General features: G+C 37.6%; 1 protein-coding gene across 1 annotated transcript in view; it reads right to left on the minus strand.

Moving 5' to 3' along the window:
- LOC110165054 (roundabout homolog 1-like) overlaps positions 1-16,966 on the minus strand; it is a 99,717-nt gene extending 82,751 nt beyond the window's left edge. The window contains exon 1 of the mRNA XM_055148550.1: positions 16,198-16,966. Coding sequence (XP_055004525.1) covers positions 16,198-16,258 — 61 coding nt within the window. The 5' untranslated portion in view covers positions 16,259-16,966. The remainder of the gene's footprint in view (positions 1-16,197) is intronic.
- Between the last annotated feature and the right edge of the window lie 1,190 nt (positions 16,967-18,156).

The following is an 18,156-nucleotide window of genomic DNA, read 5'->3' on the forward strand; positions in this document are numbered from 1 at the left end:
CACACACACTAATTCATTCGTAAAGTAAAACAGGGACCCAATAAATGCCAAGCATTCTTCCCCAGCCTGTATAAACCACAATTAAGTGGAACACTGAACACTGTCATTCACCCAAGTATGTGGAAGAGGAAGGAATGCCAGCTTGGTGCTTTGCCTGCGTGTGGCCTTGCAGAAGGTGTCTCAACAAACCTAATACTTTCTAATATTGCAGAGTTGGAGCGTGATTATTTTATCTGATGAAAACGAATGTCAATCTACGGTTACAATCCCGTGAACTGCCATATTCTATCTCCTATACCACCCATGTAAGAACACAATGCACAATGCTGCTGCAGTATCTGGAGAGGAAAGTCAAGGTCGTGGACATGATAACACCCCGAGCTCCCAGATGTTCACAGGGAGATTGGCGCTGGGTGAAAATAAGGTTTGCACTGCGAGAATACAAAACGAATCTCAAGTCTGTGCTTCAAAGAGTCACATTTTTAATTTATGACAAGCAAATACACTGCACCGCTTGAGGGAGAGTGTGCGTTAGCTACTATTTATTTTAGCTTTCCTTCAATAAACGGCAAAAGGAATTCTCAAAAATATCATGTCTGCCTTTCTTCTCCAACATCCCACTGGGACCTGGATGGTTTGAGAATGATTATTTTTAAAAATTCACTCTCTGACTTGCCATCTGTTAAATGCTCAGCGAGAAGGTAACAAGGAAAAAGCGCTTTGGGGTAAACTCGAACCAGAACATGGCTGGTACGTGATAAACATCTGAGCCAACTAGGTCACCAGGACACATAAGTGGAGAATAAATCCATCAGGCTGTCAGTGACACAGTACAGTGCCATAATTTGATTATAAAGAAATGCCTAAAATAAAAAACACAAAATTACAGTTTGATTTATTATTGAACCGGGCCTGGGCAATACGGCTTTTCAAATTATAAGAGAAATTTCTGCAAATGGCTGATATCACGCCATGGCGTGACATTTTATGTATGCTTAATTTTAGAGCTTTGAATCTCTAAAATCCATTTGTTGAATTACACAATGTAAAGTGTTTCCCATGAATACAGGAGATCATAGTCTAAAATTCTCCACCATCATCACAAACAACCAGGATTATATTTGCACAACAAAATTAGACCTTGTTGCTCATTTCATTATCATAAACTTGGTCAAAAATAACAGCTTAAAGATTAAATATAGGCAGTAAGTGACATTTATACTCCACAAAAATGTCATTAAAATAGAAATTATTTGTGCCATCATAATCATAAAAAATCTATGGGAAACACTGATATACCGTGATTACATTTGCCTTTTCAGGAAATCAAAAGTGAATATGTATTCCAAACCTCTTAATACTGATATCGGTATTTGCCCACATAATTTTATGTCAGCCTGGCTTTGCGGTTTAAACCCAAAAGAAAAGCGAATTGTGAACTGCAAAATGAAATAAAAAATAAATAAATAAAAAATCATAATCCTTCCACTCCATGTTCCCATAGTTAATCTCCTCTTCTCAAATGTAATGTTGACAGATTGCTGTATGGTACATGGTCATACATTTGGCCACAGGTATGTTTCCTATACAGCGGAGCAGGTGAGAGCTTATCTGGAGTATTTGTGATGAGAAACACCTCCGGAGCACAACGGTGGAAAGACCTGCAGCCCATCTCAGAGGCTTATCCTCACTCCATTAAACGCTCACTGGAAAGTAAAGTGGCTGTATAGGCCATTGATTATCGCTCAGCCACAGCTTGGAAGTCAAACTTAGTGCAAATAAAGCAGCGCTAAAGTGGTACAGAGGTGATTTGTTGGTACAAGGAGTGCAAATATCTTCTCCAAGTTTAGTGCAACAACTGCGCTGTGATGAAATATGTTTCGTTTCTGTGTTAAGAATCCACATCTTTTCATCAGTTTGAGAACTTTGTAAACACCATTCGTAGTTTATGACTTTGACTGCATGTAGTGTTTCATGTTCTCAACGGGAGGGCTCCATACTACTACCATTAATAAGAGACAGCTTGACGATATATACAGTAGACTCCTGCCATAATCATCCTTTTTTTTCCCTACAGGAGGATTTAGCCGGGGGCCTGGGAGCCAAAAGCCTTTCTTGTTGCTGACAGACTTTAGGGTGAGAATGCATAAAAGAGCTAAAATCTGCATACTGTGGGGATTGTGCTGCTGGGGGCTTCTGCATAAGGCTGCGTGCGACCCGTGAGACTGGGCTCTGAACATTTACATTTAGACCACCACCAGGATATACAGGGTTTATTCATTGTATGTGGTTCTTGTGTGGGAAATTAGCATTTCAGTTTCATGCAGCTGAAATCTGGAACAGTCTTCCTGAAGTTGTGATTCAGAAGTCTGCTCAGGCCAGTTTTGTTTAACTGTGCATATGACTGAAATTTTTTTATTCAGCACTCTTCCATGAAGAGGGGGCATTACTCTTCTATGGGGTATTAAATGCTAACACATAGACATATTTAGATAATCATGTTACTGTTAACTATTTTAAACATGCTATGTTTGGCAAAAACAACATATTAAGTTTTGTTGTCAGTTTTGTTTTAGTCTTCCCTCCATTTGTTCTCTATGCTAAGTCACTCATCCTTCAGAGCACAATAACACAATTCGGCTAATGAAACCACATCAAGTATCCTCAGGTATCGCATCAAGTTTGTGAAGTTGTACTATACTGTTTTGTATCATGCTTTAGAATACTGGAAAACGGCTGTGTGGGTACATGGGTGATGCAGGCTTGTGAGCGGAGCATCGGACAGAATCTTACTGCTAACCATAAGGAGGGTTCAAATAGGACCTGGGACAGATCACTAGATTACTCAAACATGCATGCATCTAAAACCTCTTCAGGCATGTTTTTGATGAGGCATAACATGTCAGCATAACACAGCTCTTTAAAGTTAATTTAATGTGTTTCTTGTGTTTGCAATGTGATGTTAAAGTCATTCTTATTTTGCAAAGTGCTTTCAAGTACTTTGTGTAAGGACTGTGCTCTATCTACCTGCAAAACATATTTATTTGTAGACTACTTTAGATTATTTTGGAAGGATTATGGCCAAAAGAGAACAAAGGTACCAAACTATTAAAACTGCACATTTTAGGAAGTAGACAGAAAAGGACTTAGGCGTAAACTCTGAATAATAGAACTAAACAAATAAAACGGCACCCATTGGTCTGCTACATTGGATTAGTGCATTATCATTCTTCAGTAGGGCATAACTTTTTGTGCCTCTGCACCAAAACGAGCAAAGCACAAGGAGCGCACACAAAGGTGCTAACAAGCTGTTTGGTTTATGGCCCCCATGTGTCTACAACAGGAAGCCTCAAGCACCAGTTGGCCTCGTCAGCCAGACACATCAACTATTCACGCAAAGTCAAGTGGACCAGGAACCACAGTCAAGTTTTCACTAAATAAAAATAACAAAACTCAGTTCCACTTATGTTAATTTAAAGAAGGGCATGCTGAATAGGTCATTTATTTATTTTTAATGGGTCGGAAAAAGGATGATTCAGATGTATTTTAAAATTACATTAAGTGGAATAACCTCTACATTTCAAAATAGCGTTGTGGTGTTTTATATGAATAAAGTGGTTTCAGGATAGGTACAAAAATGGAGTTTATAAGTGGGCTTGGAGGAGGTAAAGATATACCGAGACTGCGGCTTGGCCAGTTTCAACCTTATAATGAATAAGACCATTTCTTTTGATGTGGGTACATATAAGTACATATTTTCAGTCTGACCAGCCTGAAGCACAAATTCGTGCAAACCGAATCAATACTTTAATATTACATTGGCTTCATGCTGTGTCATTGCTTGCTACCGGTTCACGTCCACATGACCTACATTTGTTTTTTGGTCTTTAATTGTGCTCCTGGTGCATCAGCCCAGATGTGTTCTGACTGTCAAACTGTGAAGAGAGCTCAAGTTGGCCCAGGGCACTAAACTCATCTACAAAGGCTTTTTATACTTCACAGCTCTCTCTGCTTTCTGTGTGCATCTGCTTACAACACACCATCCCCAAAAATCCGAAAACATGCTCACATGAATCTCTCCTTTGCTGGTCCCAGTTCTAATAACAAGCTTTGTGTGGGAGAAGCAGAATGAAAGGCCTCAGCTCTGGAAAAAATCTGTCCTGAATTAAGTTTAATAGTACCACAAAGATATTAATAGTAGGATACACCTAGTCACAGACAATTATAGGGCAGAGCTGCATAAATTAAAGCAGGCTCTGTTGGGATTGTTCATTACCTGTGTTAGAGCAGCTGAGGATGGCTTGCACTTAACCTTGCACTACGCATCGCTGGGCCAGATGAGAGCACTACATGCATTAGGGATTAGTACTATTCACTGTCCCAATGCCATACTTACTGTAATGCAATATGCTCAAGTGCCCTTGGACTCCTGGATACATGTAAATGGAGATATTCACCCCTAAACATCGTCTTTTATCCTTTTAGGTTACCATTCAACATAAATTCCTACAGAATCATTTAAACAAATATTTAGTTGATGTATTTTTTTCAGTTTTTTTTTTTTTTTTTACTGATTTACTGAATTACTGAATTATGATACCTTTAGAAATAAACAATTGGTTGTTTTTTACACCTCTCTACAGTAGGGGTGTGCAAAAAGATCATTTTTTTAGCATCTTTTAGCATTTTTTGTGACAGTGCTACAATTTGGTTGCTTACTTAATGGAAGGAAACTTGTTTATGCAAAACACTTGACATATTCTCTATTTTGATGATTAAAATGGGTGTATGTCATATTAACTTTGTACAAGTAGTGGTTTAACAAGGAAATATTGTTGCGAAAATGCATTTGGCCCCTTAAAAACAGCAATATATCACAGATTATCATGTTCAATATATTGATCATCGCATGTATCGCCATATCGCAACAATATCGTTCCATGAGCCATGTATTGTGTATCATATCGAATTGTAAGGGACCCTGTGATTCCCAGCCCCACTCACCAGAGTATCGCAGATGATTCACCAAACCTTATGTCAACTGTCTCTTGTGCGTGCCAATATCTTTTATCTGTGTTGTTCCTCTGGCAGTGTTTTAACTGTTTATCTATATGCACAGCTTTTGACGAGACTCCTGTCAACCTGCTATTGCAGATAACACATTTTGGCAAGAAACTCGGGGGATATTGTTGTTGACATAATTGTTCTGATTAAAGCCCAGATTGAACAAAACAGTTTGGCTGTGGACTGTATGTGACGCATGACAGTTATCAAACACAATGTCAGTTACATTTGTTTTGTTTCCTGTGTTCCAAGGACTGATGGTTGAGCAGTCCCATTTAGAGTACACAACCATGGCAGTGTGGTACTTTTGTTTCCAATAGCATAGTTATATGATATCATACCACTAAATATTTCAATGGACTTATATAGCCTGGGTTTGATGGCCAGAAAACAATGGCTTAAGCAGACAGACCACAATATACAGGAATAAGCATTAGTCACCAACTATTGTAAATTATTAACAATGAGGACAGTTTGGGGTAATTAACAATTAATAAACTAGTAAAATGTTAATAAGCATTGAGACATTTTATTTAATTGGTAATAATTAGTTGGATGTAAATAATATAAATATTAAAGTAACCTACAATATAAGGTTGTATGTTTAAAATAACTAAAATGGCATTATGTTATAGAATGATGTTGTTCGACCTCCAGAGGCTCACATTTTCTTTTTCATACTTTTGACTACCGTCTGTTATGAAATATCAAAACTAAAGAGAGAGTGAAGTAATTGTCAGCAAAAATGTAGACATTTAAACCTATAGCCATGCCATACCAGAGATCTAACATGTCGTATCCTCCATAATGATAGCAATCATCTGTTGATAATTAAGCTGTCCCAAAGGCAGTCATTTCTTTTGTATTTGCAACCATCCAATCCAACAATCCCTGGGCTGAAGTTTCCAATTTGGCTTGAAAATATTTAATACCAATCTTGTGTGTGAAAGTGAACAAAACAAGACAGCCTGCAGCACATCAGTTATTCACAGAGAAAAATATGAGATCTGGTTGTCTGAATCTCCCTTTTATCTTTCTGCATCTCCTCATACAATTTCTGAAACCTGCAATCTTTTCACTAAAGATTGAAAATGTCAAAGACCAAACTGCATATTGATTCGCCCACCAACTCCTGACTTTTTCTTTGAGCTGTACCTTCTTCCTTTTTTTACAGTACGATTAACTGGGGGCATCTTTCTCCAATACTTCACAAAGTACTGCATTCGCACACGCTGACCCCAACTCATTTGAAAAAGGAGCACCGCACCACACCACAGCGGGAGTAGACAGAGTGCAGGGCGATTCTGGGGATATATTCTTTTCATGTAGACTGTAATTTTCAAACTTTTGGCCTTATCGATTCCCAAAAGAAACATAAGGGGAAAAAGTTACTACCATCAATTTGAAAGTGAGAATTGAAAAGCACTATTAGTGGTTATACTTGGTGATGTTAATGCAAGCAAAGTACTGAGGTTTCTAAAATAAATTCATGTATATACAGTACTTTGTGTGAGTAAAATGAATTCAAGTCATTGGTGGGATTAAGGGGACTGGTGTTCTAATAAAAAAACTTGTCTTTAGCTTGGCCTGCAGCTTCCAATAGGGAACAATTAGTGTCTGATTCCAAGGATTCCAGGATTGTGGAAAAGGTTTCTAAGAGTTGAGAAAAAGCAGTGAAATGATTTGCGCGTTAATCTTAAAATTTATAGACGGCATATTAAATGTAGAAAAGAGCTGAATTGGCCCTATGCTGTATACCTGATACTGAAAAGTGAGTTTGTGGAAAGGAAATATAAAACAAAATGTGACAATACTAATTATTCAAGACAGTCAAACATGCAGCGTTTAAAAGTCATAAAATGGACTCCTGTGAGCTTTAAGCCATGATGTTGTTACCTCATCCAAAACATACCTGGAGTTGTGTCTTGCCCTTTATTATTAGTCTGTTACATCTCCAAAGCCCAAACTGCTCTGTTCCACCTTGTTATGTTATGAAGCAGTAGTTTCCAAGTTAACAGCTACCTTTTACCTTTTGTTTAGGAGAGATTCGCAGTTCAAGGGCTGTAGTTATCCAAATTATTTTAGTAAAGGTATATCAAGTTTTAAAACTCAGTGAAGCACTTCCCGCATAACCACATGCCATCATATAGTGTTTGAGATGGTGTCTGAGGGAAGAACTCAGCCTAAATTTGCAGAATATTAGTGTTAAACATGTGTGAATGAAACAAAGCACAACTCCATGTTTGTGATAAGGAAACAAAATTATAACTGATCAGGGCCCTTTATATGGGCAATATATTTAAATACAAATTATCACCACACAATTGTAATACTAAAATGTATTTGATTGTAGCCATTAAGATGCAGATTAAATATTTGCTTCTTCCTCTCTTTTGCTGACGATTAGACGTTAAGTAGATCATGGTACAATATTTTAGCATACAAATACAAAACTCTTGTCATGGAGTTGGATTGCCTGTTACTGCTAGAGCCTATGGAGACTTTTCCCCAGTCTAATACATGCAAAGCTGACTATCTCAACACAATGCATACAGCTTCGAAACAGCAAATGTACTACTATTTTCAAGCAATAATCCAAACCATTACACTCCTGCTATTATTAGACCTGTAATTTAATCAACGTATGCATGTTTGGGGCTTTTGGATGGGAACATTCAGCTGGGAAATCAGTTTTTGATGGTGTGGTTTCTGAACTGAATATCCCATCTATGTAGCTCTAATACAGCAGACAAATGAAGGAGAAAGATGAGACTGAGGCAAATGGCAGAGGGGATGATGCGCAATCTGGTGCATTTTAAAGACTTATTTTAAATAGTTGGAAACCCGCAAACCAGTGCTATAGAAGCGCATTTGTGTGTGAATGAGTCAATTCCAGTGTGCATCTGAGTGTGAAAGTGGAAAAAGGCAGCAAAGGCGACCCCAAAAGCGTATATTGATGGCGATGCTATTGATTCTTATGTGCAGCGGAGATGGCTCTAGCATGCTGAGGTTACTCTGAGGCGGATCTCCGAGGTCAGACCATTACCATGACCTTTAAAGCTGTCCTTTCAAAATATTAATACTCCCAATTACTCTCAAAGCTCAAGATCCTCGAGGAATACCCTATGACATTAGTCACTACGCCTATATTTAGAGATGGCTGCGTTCTTTGTGGAATTTCAATTTAATTAACTGAATTTTCCATGTTTGGAATGAACCTTTTTCCTGATTTGTTTGACTAAATTGATTGACAGTTTCCAAATCGCTGTATAATTTCATTTTAGAGAAGCTTAAAAGACTAAAATATATTCTGAAATCAATCAGATACAAACAGATACACAAGCTGTAGTAATTGGAAAGGATCCAAGCAGTCATCCATGAAACCAAAAATAGTGAATAATCTCTGACTAGTCTAAATATTGTTATTTATTTTTTTGGATGGGACAGTGCATGTTAATGGACATACATGGAATAAATGTAGTAACCCCATGCTAGTTCTCTGGCCTGCATTTGCTCTCACAAGCACACTCTCATTCATGCAGTAGTATACATGGACACAAACCACCAAGGCACAGCCACCCCACTGCAGCACCTGCTATTCCCTGTGGTCTCCCATCAAGTACTAACTAAGCCTTGAATGTTTAAAGTGGTAAGCAAGGTATTATGATTTACTATTTGGAATGCATTCTTTATCTGGCCATATATTCAGGTGTGCAACCTTAATTAAAACTATAATTTATAGGCCTGTCACAATAATTACTATATCGAGTTATCATTCCATATGTTAGATGGAACAATAATTTCAGTATTTATAGTTGATGCTTTTTCTCTGTATTAGTAGGGAACGTTTTGTTATTACTCTGTACTGGAATTAGATTTGAGCTCTGGAAGGTTGAATCATTTAATTTTTTTTTTTTTACCATATTATATATTTTAAAATGTTTTCTTAGGTATAATTTTACTTCAGGTTTATTGAGTCAGTGCCATAAATTAGTTTCAGTGTTCTTATTTGTCATCTATATTTTCTTCAGCATTATATCAAACTTCAAAATGTATTATTGTGACAGCTCTTATCATAGTAGCACTAAGGTTATTCTTCACAACTTCACAACACCATGGCCATATTGCCACAGTGAAAACATATAGCACTTTGCTGTCACACAAGGCTAGTTTAATATCTATGATCTTATGACCCATGGGACAAAAACACTGTAAAACTCTTAAGGTGTCAGCCCAACTGCAAAACCACAGGCCGGACAGACATTTATTTGCAGAAGCAATTATCCCAAGTGCCTCACTACACACACATAACTGGACAATGACCTCAGTACAGGAAACCAAATCAAAGGACAACAAACAGGCAAAGGAGACCACAAACCCCAGGGAGTTCTTTTTCGAAGAAGAGTGGAACGAGATACTTTTAGCTGGCACTTTGTCCTGCATGTTATAGGATCTCTCCACAGTATTTTTCAAAACATACACCATTAGCGAAGCATTTAGAACAGCGGGTGAATGAAAAGCCTGAGATATTTATGAAAGGATGAACTTGATCCCTGCAAAGCCATTTATAGTCCATACACATCTTCGCGCTTATTGCAAACACAGAGAAAGCTTAGTTTTGTTTACACTGCAAACTCAATAGTTATAACCAAATATTATGAGAAAGGCTCTAATTAGAAAGCAGAATGATTAGGATGACTTAGAGGGTTATTTTTATTATGAGAAATTTCAATGACATCTTAGAAACTGTTCAGAAAAATACACACCTTTTCTACTATGTTACTTAGATCTTTAGTCATACAGCCTCAGCACCACACCCAGTTGAAGTTCCAATTGATTTGTAGCACTTAGCTATAGTTTTCAACCCTCAATCACATTATATGATATGATGCTCATGTAGAAGTCAAGGACTTTGTGGGAATGATCAGCTCAGAGCAGAAGAAATGGAAACTCAACACTCCAGTTTACTGCTATTTCTAGCCTCTATTTCAGTTCAATATGTGATGCAGCATTGCCAGGAAGAAACACTAGAATTTTCACATTTTATTAAGTGTGCCGTACTAGCGGACCACAGTACTCCTAAATTGTTCATAGAAACTGGTTTGGTTTTGATGGATTAACAAGTCATCTGCTTGACAACACATATTTTGAATGTTATATTTTTATGGTAGTGTTTCTTTTCTGCATGCTTTCATCGTAATACTTGTAATAAAAAGAGGTTCATGTGGTGTTTGCGATGGGCTCTGCAGTGAGTCATTAATCTTAGCCTCAATATACTGCATTTACTGTCGTCAATACAGTATGTTCATGGCCAATGTAAATGTTAGCTTTTTATATACTTAAATGTTAGCTGGTTTATATATTTAAATGCTAGCTGTCAATATTTGTTAATATATTAATAACGCTTTATATGTATTATCTAAATGTTGTTCGATAGTAACACCACACTGACTTGCACAGTTCTTTGTCTATCACTTGTAATAAACAAAATAAATAAGTGATTCATGTGAATATGGCTTTACACTTATTTATCTGTACGAAGACAGCAGATAATGCCATAGGGACAAGTTACATGTCAAATCTGTGTAGAGGGGAGCCCGCTCACAGTAAGAATGCATGTTTTTATGTCAATAAAAATGCATGTTATTGAGTAAATGCAAGATGGATATGTTTAATGCCATAACAAGAAATTCCAGTGCAAGAACATCTCCATGTAGATAAGCAGATGACACTCAAAAAAGTTACACAGTGCACCTTAAAACGTATTCTAGAAATGTACAATCTGTCAGCAACTCAATTACGTATGTTTGTGTGCAATGAATGCACTTTAAAGGAAGTGCAAGATCAATATTGGTAAAATATTTATGTCAAAATGTAATAGATGGTATCTGGTACCAGTCTGGACAGGGGCATTTCAACTTACATTGCATTTTTGACAACTAAAATAGTACTATTCACTCTGTATTGATATAATAGGAAATGATTATGAATACTTTTCCATGCCAAGTACCTTTCTATTGCACTTTTATTCGTGAAGTTGTTTATGGAGTCGACCTGCGAACTCAGAGCCCACAGGCCCTTATTAAACACCACGCAGTACCATCCAAGGATAGCCACCCATCCACAGCTTCACAGCCTCACAGGAAATGAATGAGTAAACATGGGAAGCAATCAGGCAATGGCACACACACATATGCTAACATGATTACACATGTATTTATGCACATCCAAAGTCTGAGCAAACAATACCAACATCTGCATGGATTTGAGACAACAGGGCAGAGATACAGTTAGAGCAGAACTGGAAAGAACTGGGAGAGCATGGGCGTGATTCATCAGGTTATTAAAAACACATGTCAAAGCAGTATGATTTCCCACTGGGTCAAATCTGTGCATGTTTTGTATGATAATAAAAGTAATTTAAAGAGCAAATGGTTGATGAGTCACTTTATGTGGTGAAGTCCCTTTGAGGAGAGACACAGAATTGAAATTGGTGCAATATTGATCCACAAATTGGTGACGAAACTGATGTGAATATATTGAAATTTCTAGCTAAGAGTTAATCTTTTATTGATTGATCCTACAGAGCCAAGCCAAATGTTACATTGCTTGCTGATAATGTTGACTATATGAGAATTTGTAGTATGGACCTTGAAATTAAGTACTATAAAAACTACAGTAACTGTGTTGCTTTCATTTGTGTATTTACTTCTTTGCCTTTATTTTCAGCACAAACAAAAGCTAAACTTGGCACATATAAGCTATTGAAATGGCAAAAGGATTTCAATGTGGAAGAAAAGAATAGACCAATTAAATATAGTGTATTTTTTTCAGTAAATGATTCATCATCCAACGTTTCCAAAGAAAATAAACATTTTTATTTCTGCAATCCTGATAATGTGGAAATTATACTATAAGCAGACTATATGCTTTATATTTTAATACCAGAATCTATAATGACAGCACCTAGAAGTAGAGAACTCATATAGACGTAAGAGTTCTCAACATGCATAAATTGATGTAAACACCATTTACTGGGAATGTTTTTCTCGATGCATGAGGCCTTGAGTGAATCCTATTAGTCACAATATTTCAATACGCTTTGACAACCCTATGTGCTAAACAAAGAAACAACTCGCCGGTCTTCAAAGTGGTCTGAGCAGCCACATCACCCATAGCGGGAAACTCCTCATTAGTAGCAGGACTAAAGTCGTCACTGTCACCATCAGAAAGACTACAGGGAGCCTAGTTAGTTCAGCCAATAGCACAGCGGGCCAGCTTCTCCCAATCAAGCAATTATTATTGAAAGTCCAGTCTTCTTTTACAAGTGCTAGACGCAGTTCTGGGTCACAACTGTCAACCTCTGGCACCCATAGGAATCAGTCACTTGAAGGGCATGAGTAAGTACATGTGAACTTTGACCTCCGCAAGACTAGCATCAGCAAACTAGCCAGATGTAACATATACTGACAAAATTAGCTTCAACATTCTGGTCTCTAGGGTAGTTACAAACCACCAAGCTGCAATTCACAAGCTTAACATTTTACACTGTATACTGCAGGTGACTGACTGAACTACAGGTTACACAGTGTTTGGTACATTATGGAAAATAGCTGTGCAGAAAGCATATACCTAATGTATTATAATAAATAATATCTAGCTAATTTATTCTTTTACTAATGTGCCAAGATATAAAAGCTATGGCATTAATGGCATTTTCACATTGGTTTATGCTAATACTTAATTAGTAACTCCCAAGCTGAGTGTGAGAAGCTTTGTGACGTTGAGGTAAAATACAGGCAGCATCGTCCTCTAACAAATGTAATATTCCCTATTTGTAGCAAATGTGATGCACACAGAATAAAATAACACAACAACCCATGGTTCATAATGACATCACTTCAAACAGGTAATATTTTCAGACTAAACTGCAAGCATGTGATGCACTAGTCATCATCCATATAAGAATCACATATATGGTTGGTCTGTCACAATAAATACTATATCGACATATTCAATATATGATATTGGGCAAAAATTATTGGGGGTCAATATTTATTGTGTGTACTTTTCCTTTGCACTAATGGGAGTATCTTTTATATTTTGTTCTGCAATATGATAAGATGAACTGTAGATGGTTGAATTATGAACTACAATTACAGCCTAATTACTTAAGTGTTGCCATGTGTTGTTTTTTGTTGCAGCTCAACAATATTTAAAACAGTATAATTCTGCTTTATGGTTTGGTTTTAATATTATTGTTTATCATCTATATTTACTTTACCAATATATTGCATTTATTTTATTATCATGACAAGCCTAGTGTTTGGTGGCCACTACAAGGTACCCAATACTTGGTTTCCATAGACAGTGCTTAGAGAGCACTATAAAGGCAGTACAATAGCAATGCAAGCCTCAACATGACTCTGGGGATGCATAATTAAGATCTGTGGTATGACAGGGACAAAGCCATCTCGACACCACCATATGCTTTTAATAGCTCTCATTTAAATGACTGTGAATCATCCTATTACCCTTATTGAAATAATTACACCAAGATTAAACTTTCAACCAGGCTTCAGAGGAACTTGTACTGTCTCTATCCATGCACAAGGACTTAGCACTGGTTCTCCCAAAGCTGGGTGTTTTAATAATGCTTTTAACTGGAGTGTGGACTGACAAAATGGGAGTGGATAATGTATGTTTATGAATGTTGAAGAAGCCTGGATGAGGTTCAAGGACGGACAAATGGCTGGCAGCTTTCCTGTGATAACATCTAGCTCCATAAAAATCCTTGTGTGATGGGATCAGGTAAATACACTCACAGTACACACTCAATATACACTCAGAAACACTATTAGTGTTTCTGGGTTTAGGTCTATAAAGGTACACTATAGATTTAATGCATCATACTGAAAAATTCATTGTATTATTGACACATCTGTGGCTTTACTGTTGCGTGTCCTTCTAAGTACAGTGCTATTCTTGCTACAACAGATGCCCCTCCAGACGAAGCCCTCTACTTAAAAACTATAACAAAGAATACTTTCTCATTCTGTCTTGTGGCTGGGTGATATTATGCTTTTAACATTTTGAGTGAATTTGTGTTGTAAAGACTGTGGCTGGGAATCAAATCTCTGGAAAATGACTACATATACAGTATAATAATGCAGGCCAGTTATATTGGTTCTCTGTCAGCCTCTTGTTAACAGTGTTTGATAATTTACTGTGTCCATATGTTAACACTACTGCACCACCTCAGCCAACATCAAGGAGAACACACTGCTGCTGAAGCCATCAGCTCAATGGTTATAGATTTCTGTTTTAGTACTTTAACAGGTTGTAAGTAGTTTGCCGAAAAGAAACATGAATGCATTGTAAGCGTTAATGAGAAAAAGCACGCCCACTGTGAAAAGGACAGTGAATTAGGACTGGATGACAGTACCAGTGTCTCCCACAGGTTTATACTAAGACTATGGTGGCACAAGCTCTCCATATTTAATCATTTCAGTTAATACAATATTTTGGTGTATAAATGCCATTTATTGCCTCTATTGAACAAAAAAGCACAGATTACAGAGAAAAAAATTGTTACTTCAATATGTTTATGATTATACTTTATTGTAATGTAGTATTATTTGTTTTACCTTTTTTTTTTGCATAATCTCCTCTATTCATGGGAAATACTGCAGTACTATTACTAGTACTATTAATATTGCTATTAATATTTCTGCGCCACTATATTTGCACAATTTTGTCAATATAATATCACAGCAAAAATGATTGACTTGACACAGCACCCACCAATCATAAGTCAGTAACACTTATGTAATTCTAAGTAATGTACAAGTATTATTTGGCACACATTTGGGGAACAAAATGCTACTCACTCTGCATGTGAATCTGTTTTATGCATCTGTATTCTGCTGACTGACCCCAACAGAGGGGCTAATATTAGCTGTGTGAAAGCAATAAAAGCCAGGTGAGAGCTGCCTACATTGTCAGCACTCTTAACAAGACCTGCCCGGTCTGGTAATCTCTCCAATTCTGACACCTCCATTATTATGTGTGTGTTACAAAATAAGGCCATGGGTTATGATTTGTCCAAACAGAGTTACATTTCTAAAGTCAAAGCCAAAAGCAGAATACGTCTACACAGAGAGAATGGGCTGAGCAGGCAAAACAACCACCAAGCCATTTATTTTTCCAGTGGAATGAAAAAGCACATCCCCTTACAAGTATGGTGCAGAGGGGCTGTCCATGTGAAGTCTCTATGCTCCTCATTAACCTGACGCTTGTGAGGAGTGTATCCAATGCAACTGGACTGATGACCGAAAGCAGTAATAGTAATAGTAGTAGTAGTAGTAGTAGTAGTAGTAGTAGAAGAAGAAGTGGCAGAAGCAGCAGTAGCAGTAGTAGTAGTAGTAGAAGTAGTAGTAATAGTAGTAGTAGTAGTAGTAGTAGTAGTAGTAGTAGTAGTAGTAGTAGTAGTAGTAGTAGCTAAAGTGAAGTAGTATTAGTAGCACTGATTTTAACAAATACAGCTGTAATCCACAAATTTGGCTGGAGTTAATTAATGTAACTGGAGAGCACAATCAGGAAGATGATTGCGCAATAAATGAATAAATGATAGCCTAAGCCTTCTTCTGATTTAAATGACTTTGAACATGGAGAACATGGATTGCTGTCCAGAAACAAGCTTGTCTGAGTAGTTCCACAATCAGTATAAGGTGAAAAAACTTAATTTATTTTAGACTATCTACTTCATGCATTTAAGTATTCATACCACTGATGAATATGGTGGCTAGTCCGTATACCCCCACACGCCAATTAAGAGATAAAAGAATACAACCACTTTGAGCAGCATACCTCCACTGCGCATCTGTCTTACTATATATAATATTGTGACTGCTTCATTGCCACTGGGACATAGATAGTTGGGTCAGTCCGCAGAAAGCAGCGTGAGGTCAGGGGGCACATACTGATACCGCTGGGAACAGAGCGAAAAGGTGACCGAAATACCCGCAGTGTGCCTCCGAACACGAAAGTTATCATCCCTGCCTACATTTTCCTCTTTATATGCTTTCGGGGAATTTAAAACTACATGCAAAAGGGTAAAAAGAAGCTTTATACCTGAAGAAAAGTGCAGAAACGCCAGTAGACAGTAAATCCAAGTAAAACGGACAGGCATCATTTGGGAAGCGACGCGGTTAAATCCACTTGGAACGCTTTTTCTCTTCTCTTGTGTTTAATTCCTTCAACTCAGGCAAAAGGACAGTTCTTTAAACTTCACGTTAACAGAAGAATTACGCACAGGCAGAGGAATGTCCAGGATAGTTATTCAAAGGGACAACTCCCGTTTCACCGCAAAGTTTAGATCACTTAAAAGCATCTTTACGAGTCGAAATAGTCCTGTCTTCTTCACGTCCCGTAAAGAACTCCTCGCTTTCAAAAGCGGACAACTCGGTGGAATTCATCTGTTCGCTCACGCTTTTTTCCACCAGAAAAGAAGACGCACGGAGATGTGTAGTTTCAAACTGCAAAGACGTCCAGGCGCAGTCACTTTGATTTGGTTGGTTTGAACGTAGCTCTCACGCTGGTTGGATGAGGCGCCGTCCGTACGTCTCTCCGCACGCACGCCAGCGCTTCTGCTGCTGCTGCCTTTTGGTTTCCTTCACACTACAAGTCATTCAGTTCAGTGGGAGCGAGGCTTGAGCGGTGGGCAGTGAAGATTCCTACGAGTCAGGCAGCATAAACCACAGAAGAGGAGCTGTTCTTTTGCGTAAAGGCACAATGCCACAAACTGTATAAAATATTAGACTACAACCAATAATAATTTTTTAATGACAAATGTGGAGTTTGTATCACGCACGGTTTCCAAATGATCTCTTTTGCTCTACGATGCTTTCGCTGCAGGGGGACAAAAGGGGGTGTATTCATTCATCATATTTTGATCATAGAAGACAAAGGTAAAACAACCAACTCACACAGTAAAAAAAAAAATAGAAGCCTAATATTTCTAATGACCCATTGGCAAACCCCTTTACCCTTGCGCATCAGCAGCCCCGCTTCCACTTTATCTTTCTCGGACATAAATCGATCACCTCCTGACCCCTCAGCACCCCGCTGGGAAATTACCTGACATTTAAGTGAATACCAAAATGTAATTCCGACAATATTACGTCCTAGAGTACAATAAGCTAAAGTAATAATAGCTAGTGGGGACGTAATGATCCCTAAATTAAATGCACGTGGGAAAAGTAAGATGACACTTCTTTTGATAACGTGGAGGAGAAAGTGGTTGCATATTTTGGCTTGTGCATTGGAGAACGCCAGACAGCCTCTTATTGTATGTGTAGGTAAGAGCTCCCTCTACTGGGTACATTGAAGCAACACGTTTGAACAAACTGAATGCTTTTCTTTGTGTTGGATGAAAGGTGTGGACCAGGATTGTTAACAAAAATGCTAAATCATCTCCAGAGATGATAAATAGTAGGCAACTTGATGTTTGTTTAAAAATACCAATGTCAACAGGGGTGATGGTTGTAAAGAGATAGTGCCATGATTTTCTGTCAAAAATGGAACAAATAATATCACCGGATTCTGTCAGAGTCAGTACATGTTGTTAGTTTTCGTCTGGACAATGTTGTTCTAATGTGACAGGTGTTGGACATAGATGGTGTGTGTGTGTATTTCATGAGAAGATGTCTGTTTCTGTAATAGAAGGAAGATAGGAAGGCTGACATATAATAAAATGTATCTCATGCTGATTAATTATAATACTCTAGAAAAGCTGAATAATATTGTAACTGAAAAAACACTTAGCACTTAAATGTCAAAAATGCTAATTATTTGATAGCTTTCCATAAAATGTGCACAATAATGGTGCTTGTCTAGTCCAAAACTAAATACAAGTACAATGAGGCAGCAATTGAAAATAATGTAAGTCTAAATGTCAAAGCTCTTATTAAAGTGTCATCACAAAAATGACAAAATGAAGCCCACGATTTTTGTGTCTCCACAACAAAGACGTGCACATTCTGCTAGAGTGCTTTTTAGTGCTATAATTAGGCTGGAAAAATAACATTACTT

Source organism: Boleophthalmus pectinirostris, unplaced genomic scaffold, assembly GCF_026225935.1.
Source record: "Boleophthalmus pectinirostris isolate CB_2022bp ecotype Guang Dong unplaced genomic scaffold, ASM2622593v1 HiC_scaffold_12, whole genome shotgun sequence".
Classification (NCBI taxonomy): domain Eukaryota; kingdom Metazoa; phylum Chordata; class Actinopteri; order Gobiiformes; family Gobiidae; genus Boleophthalmus; species Boleophthalmus pectinirostris.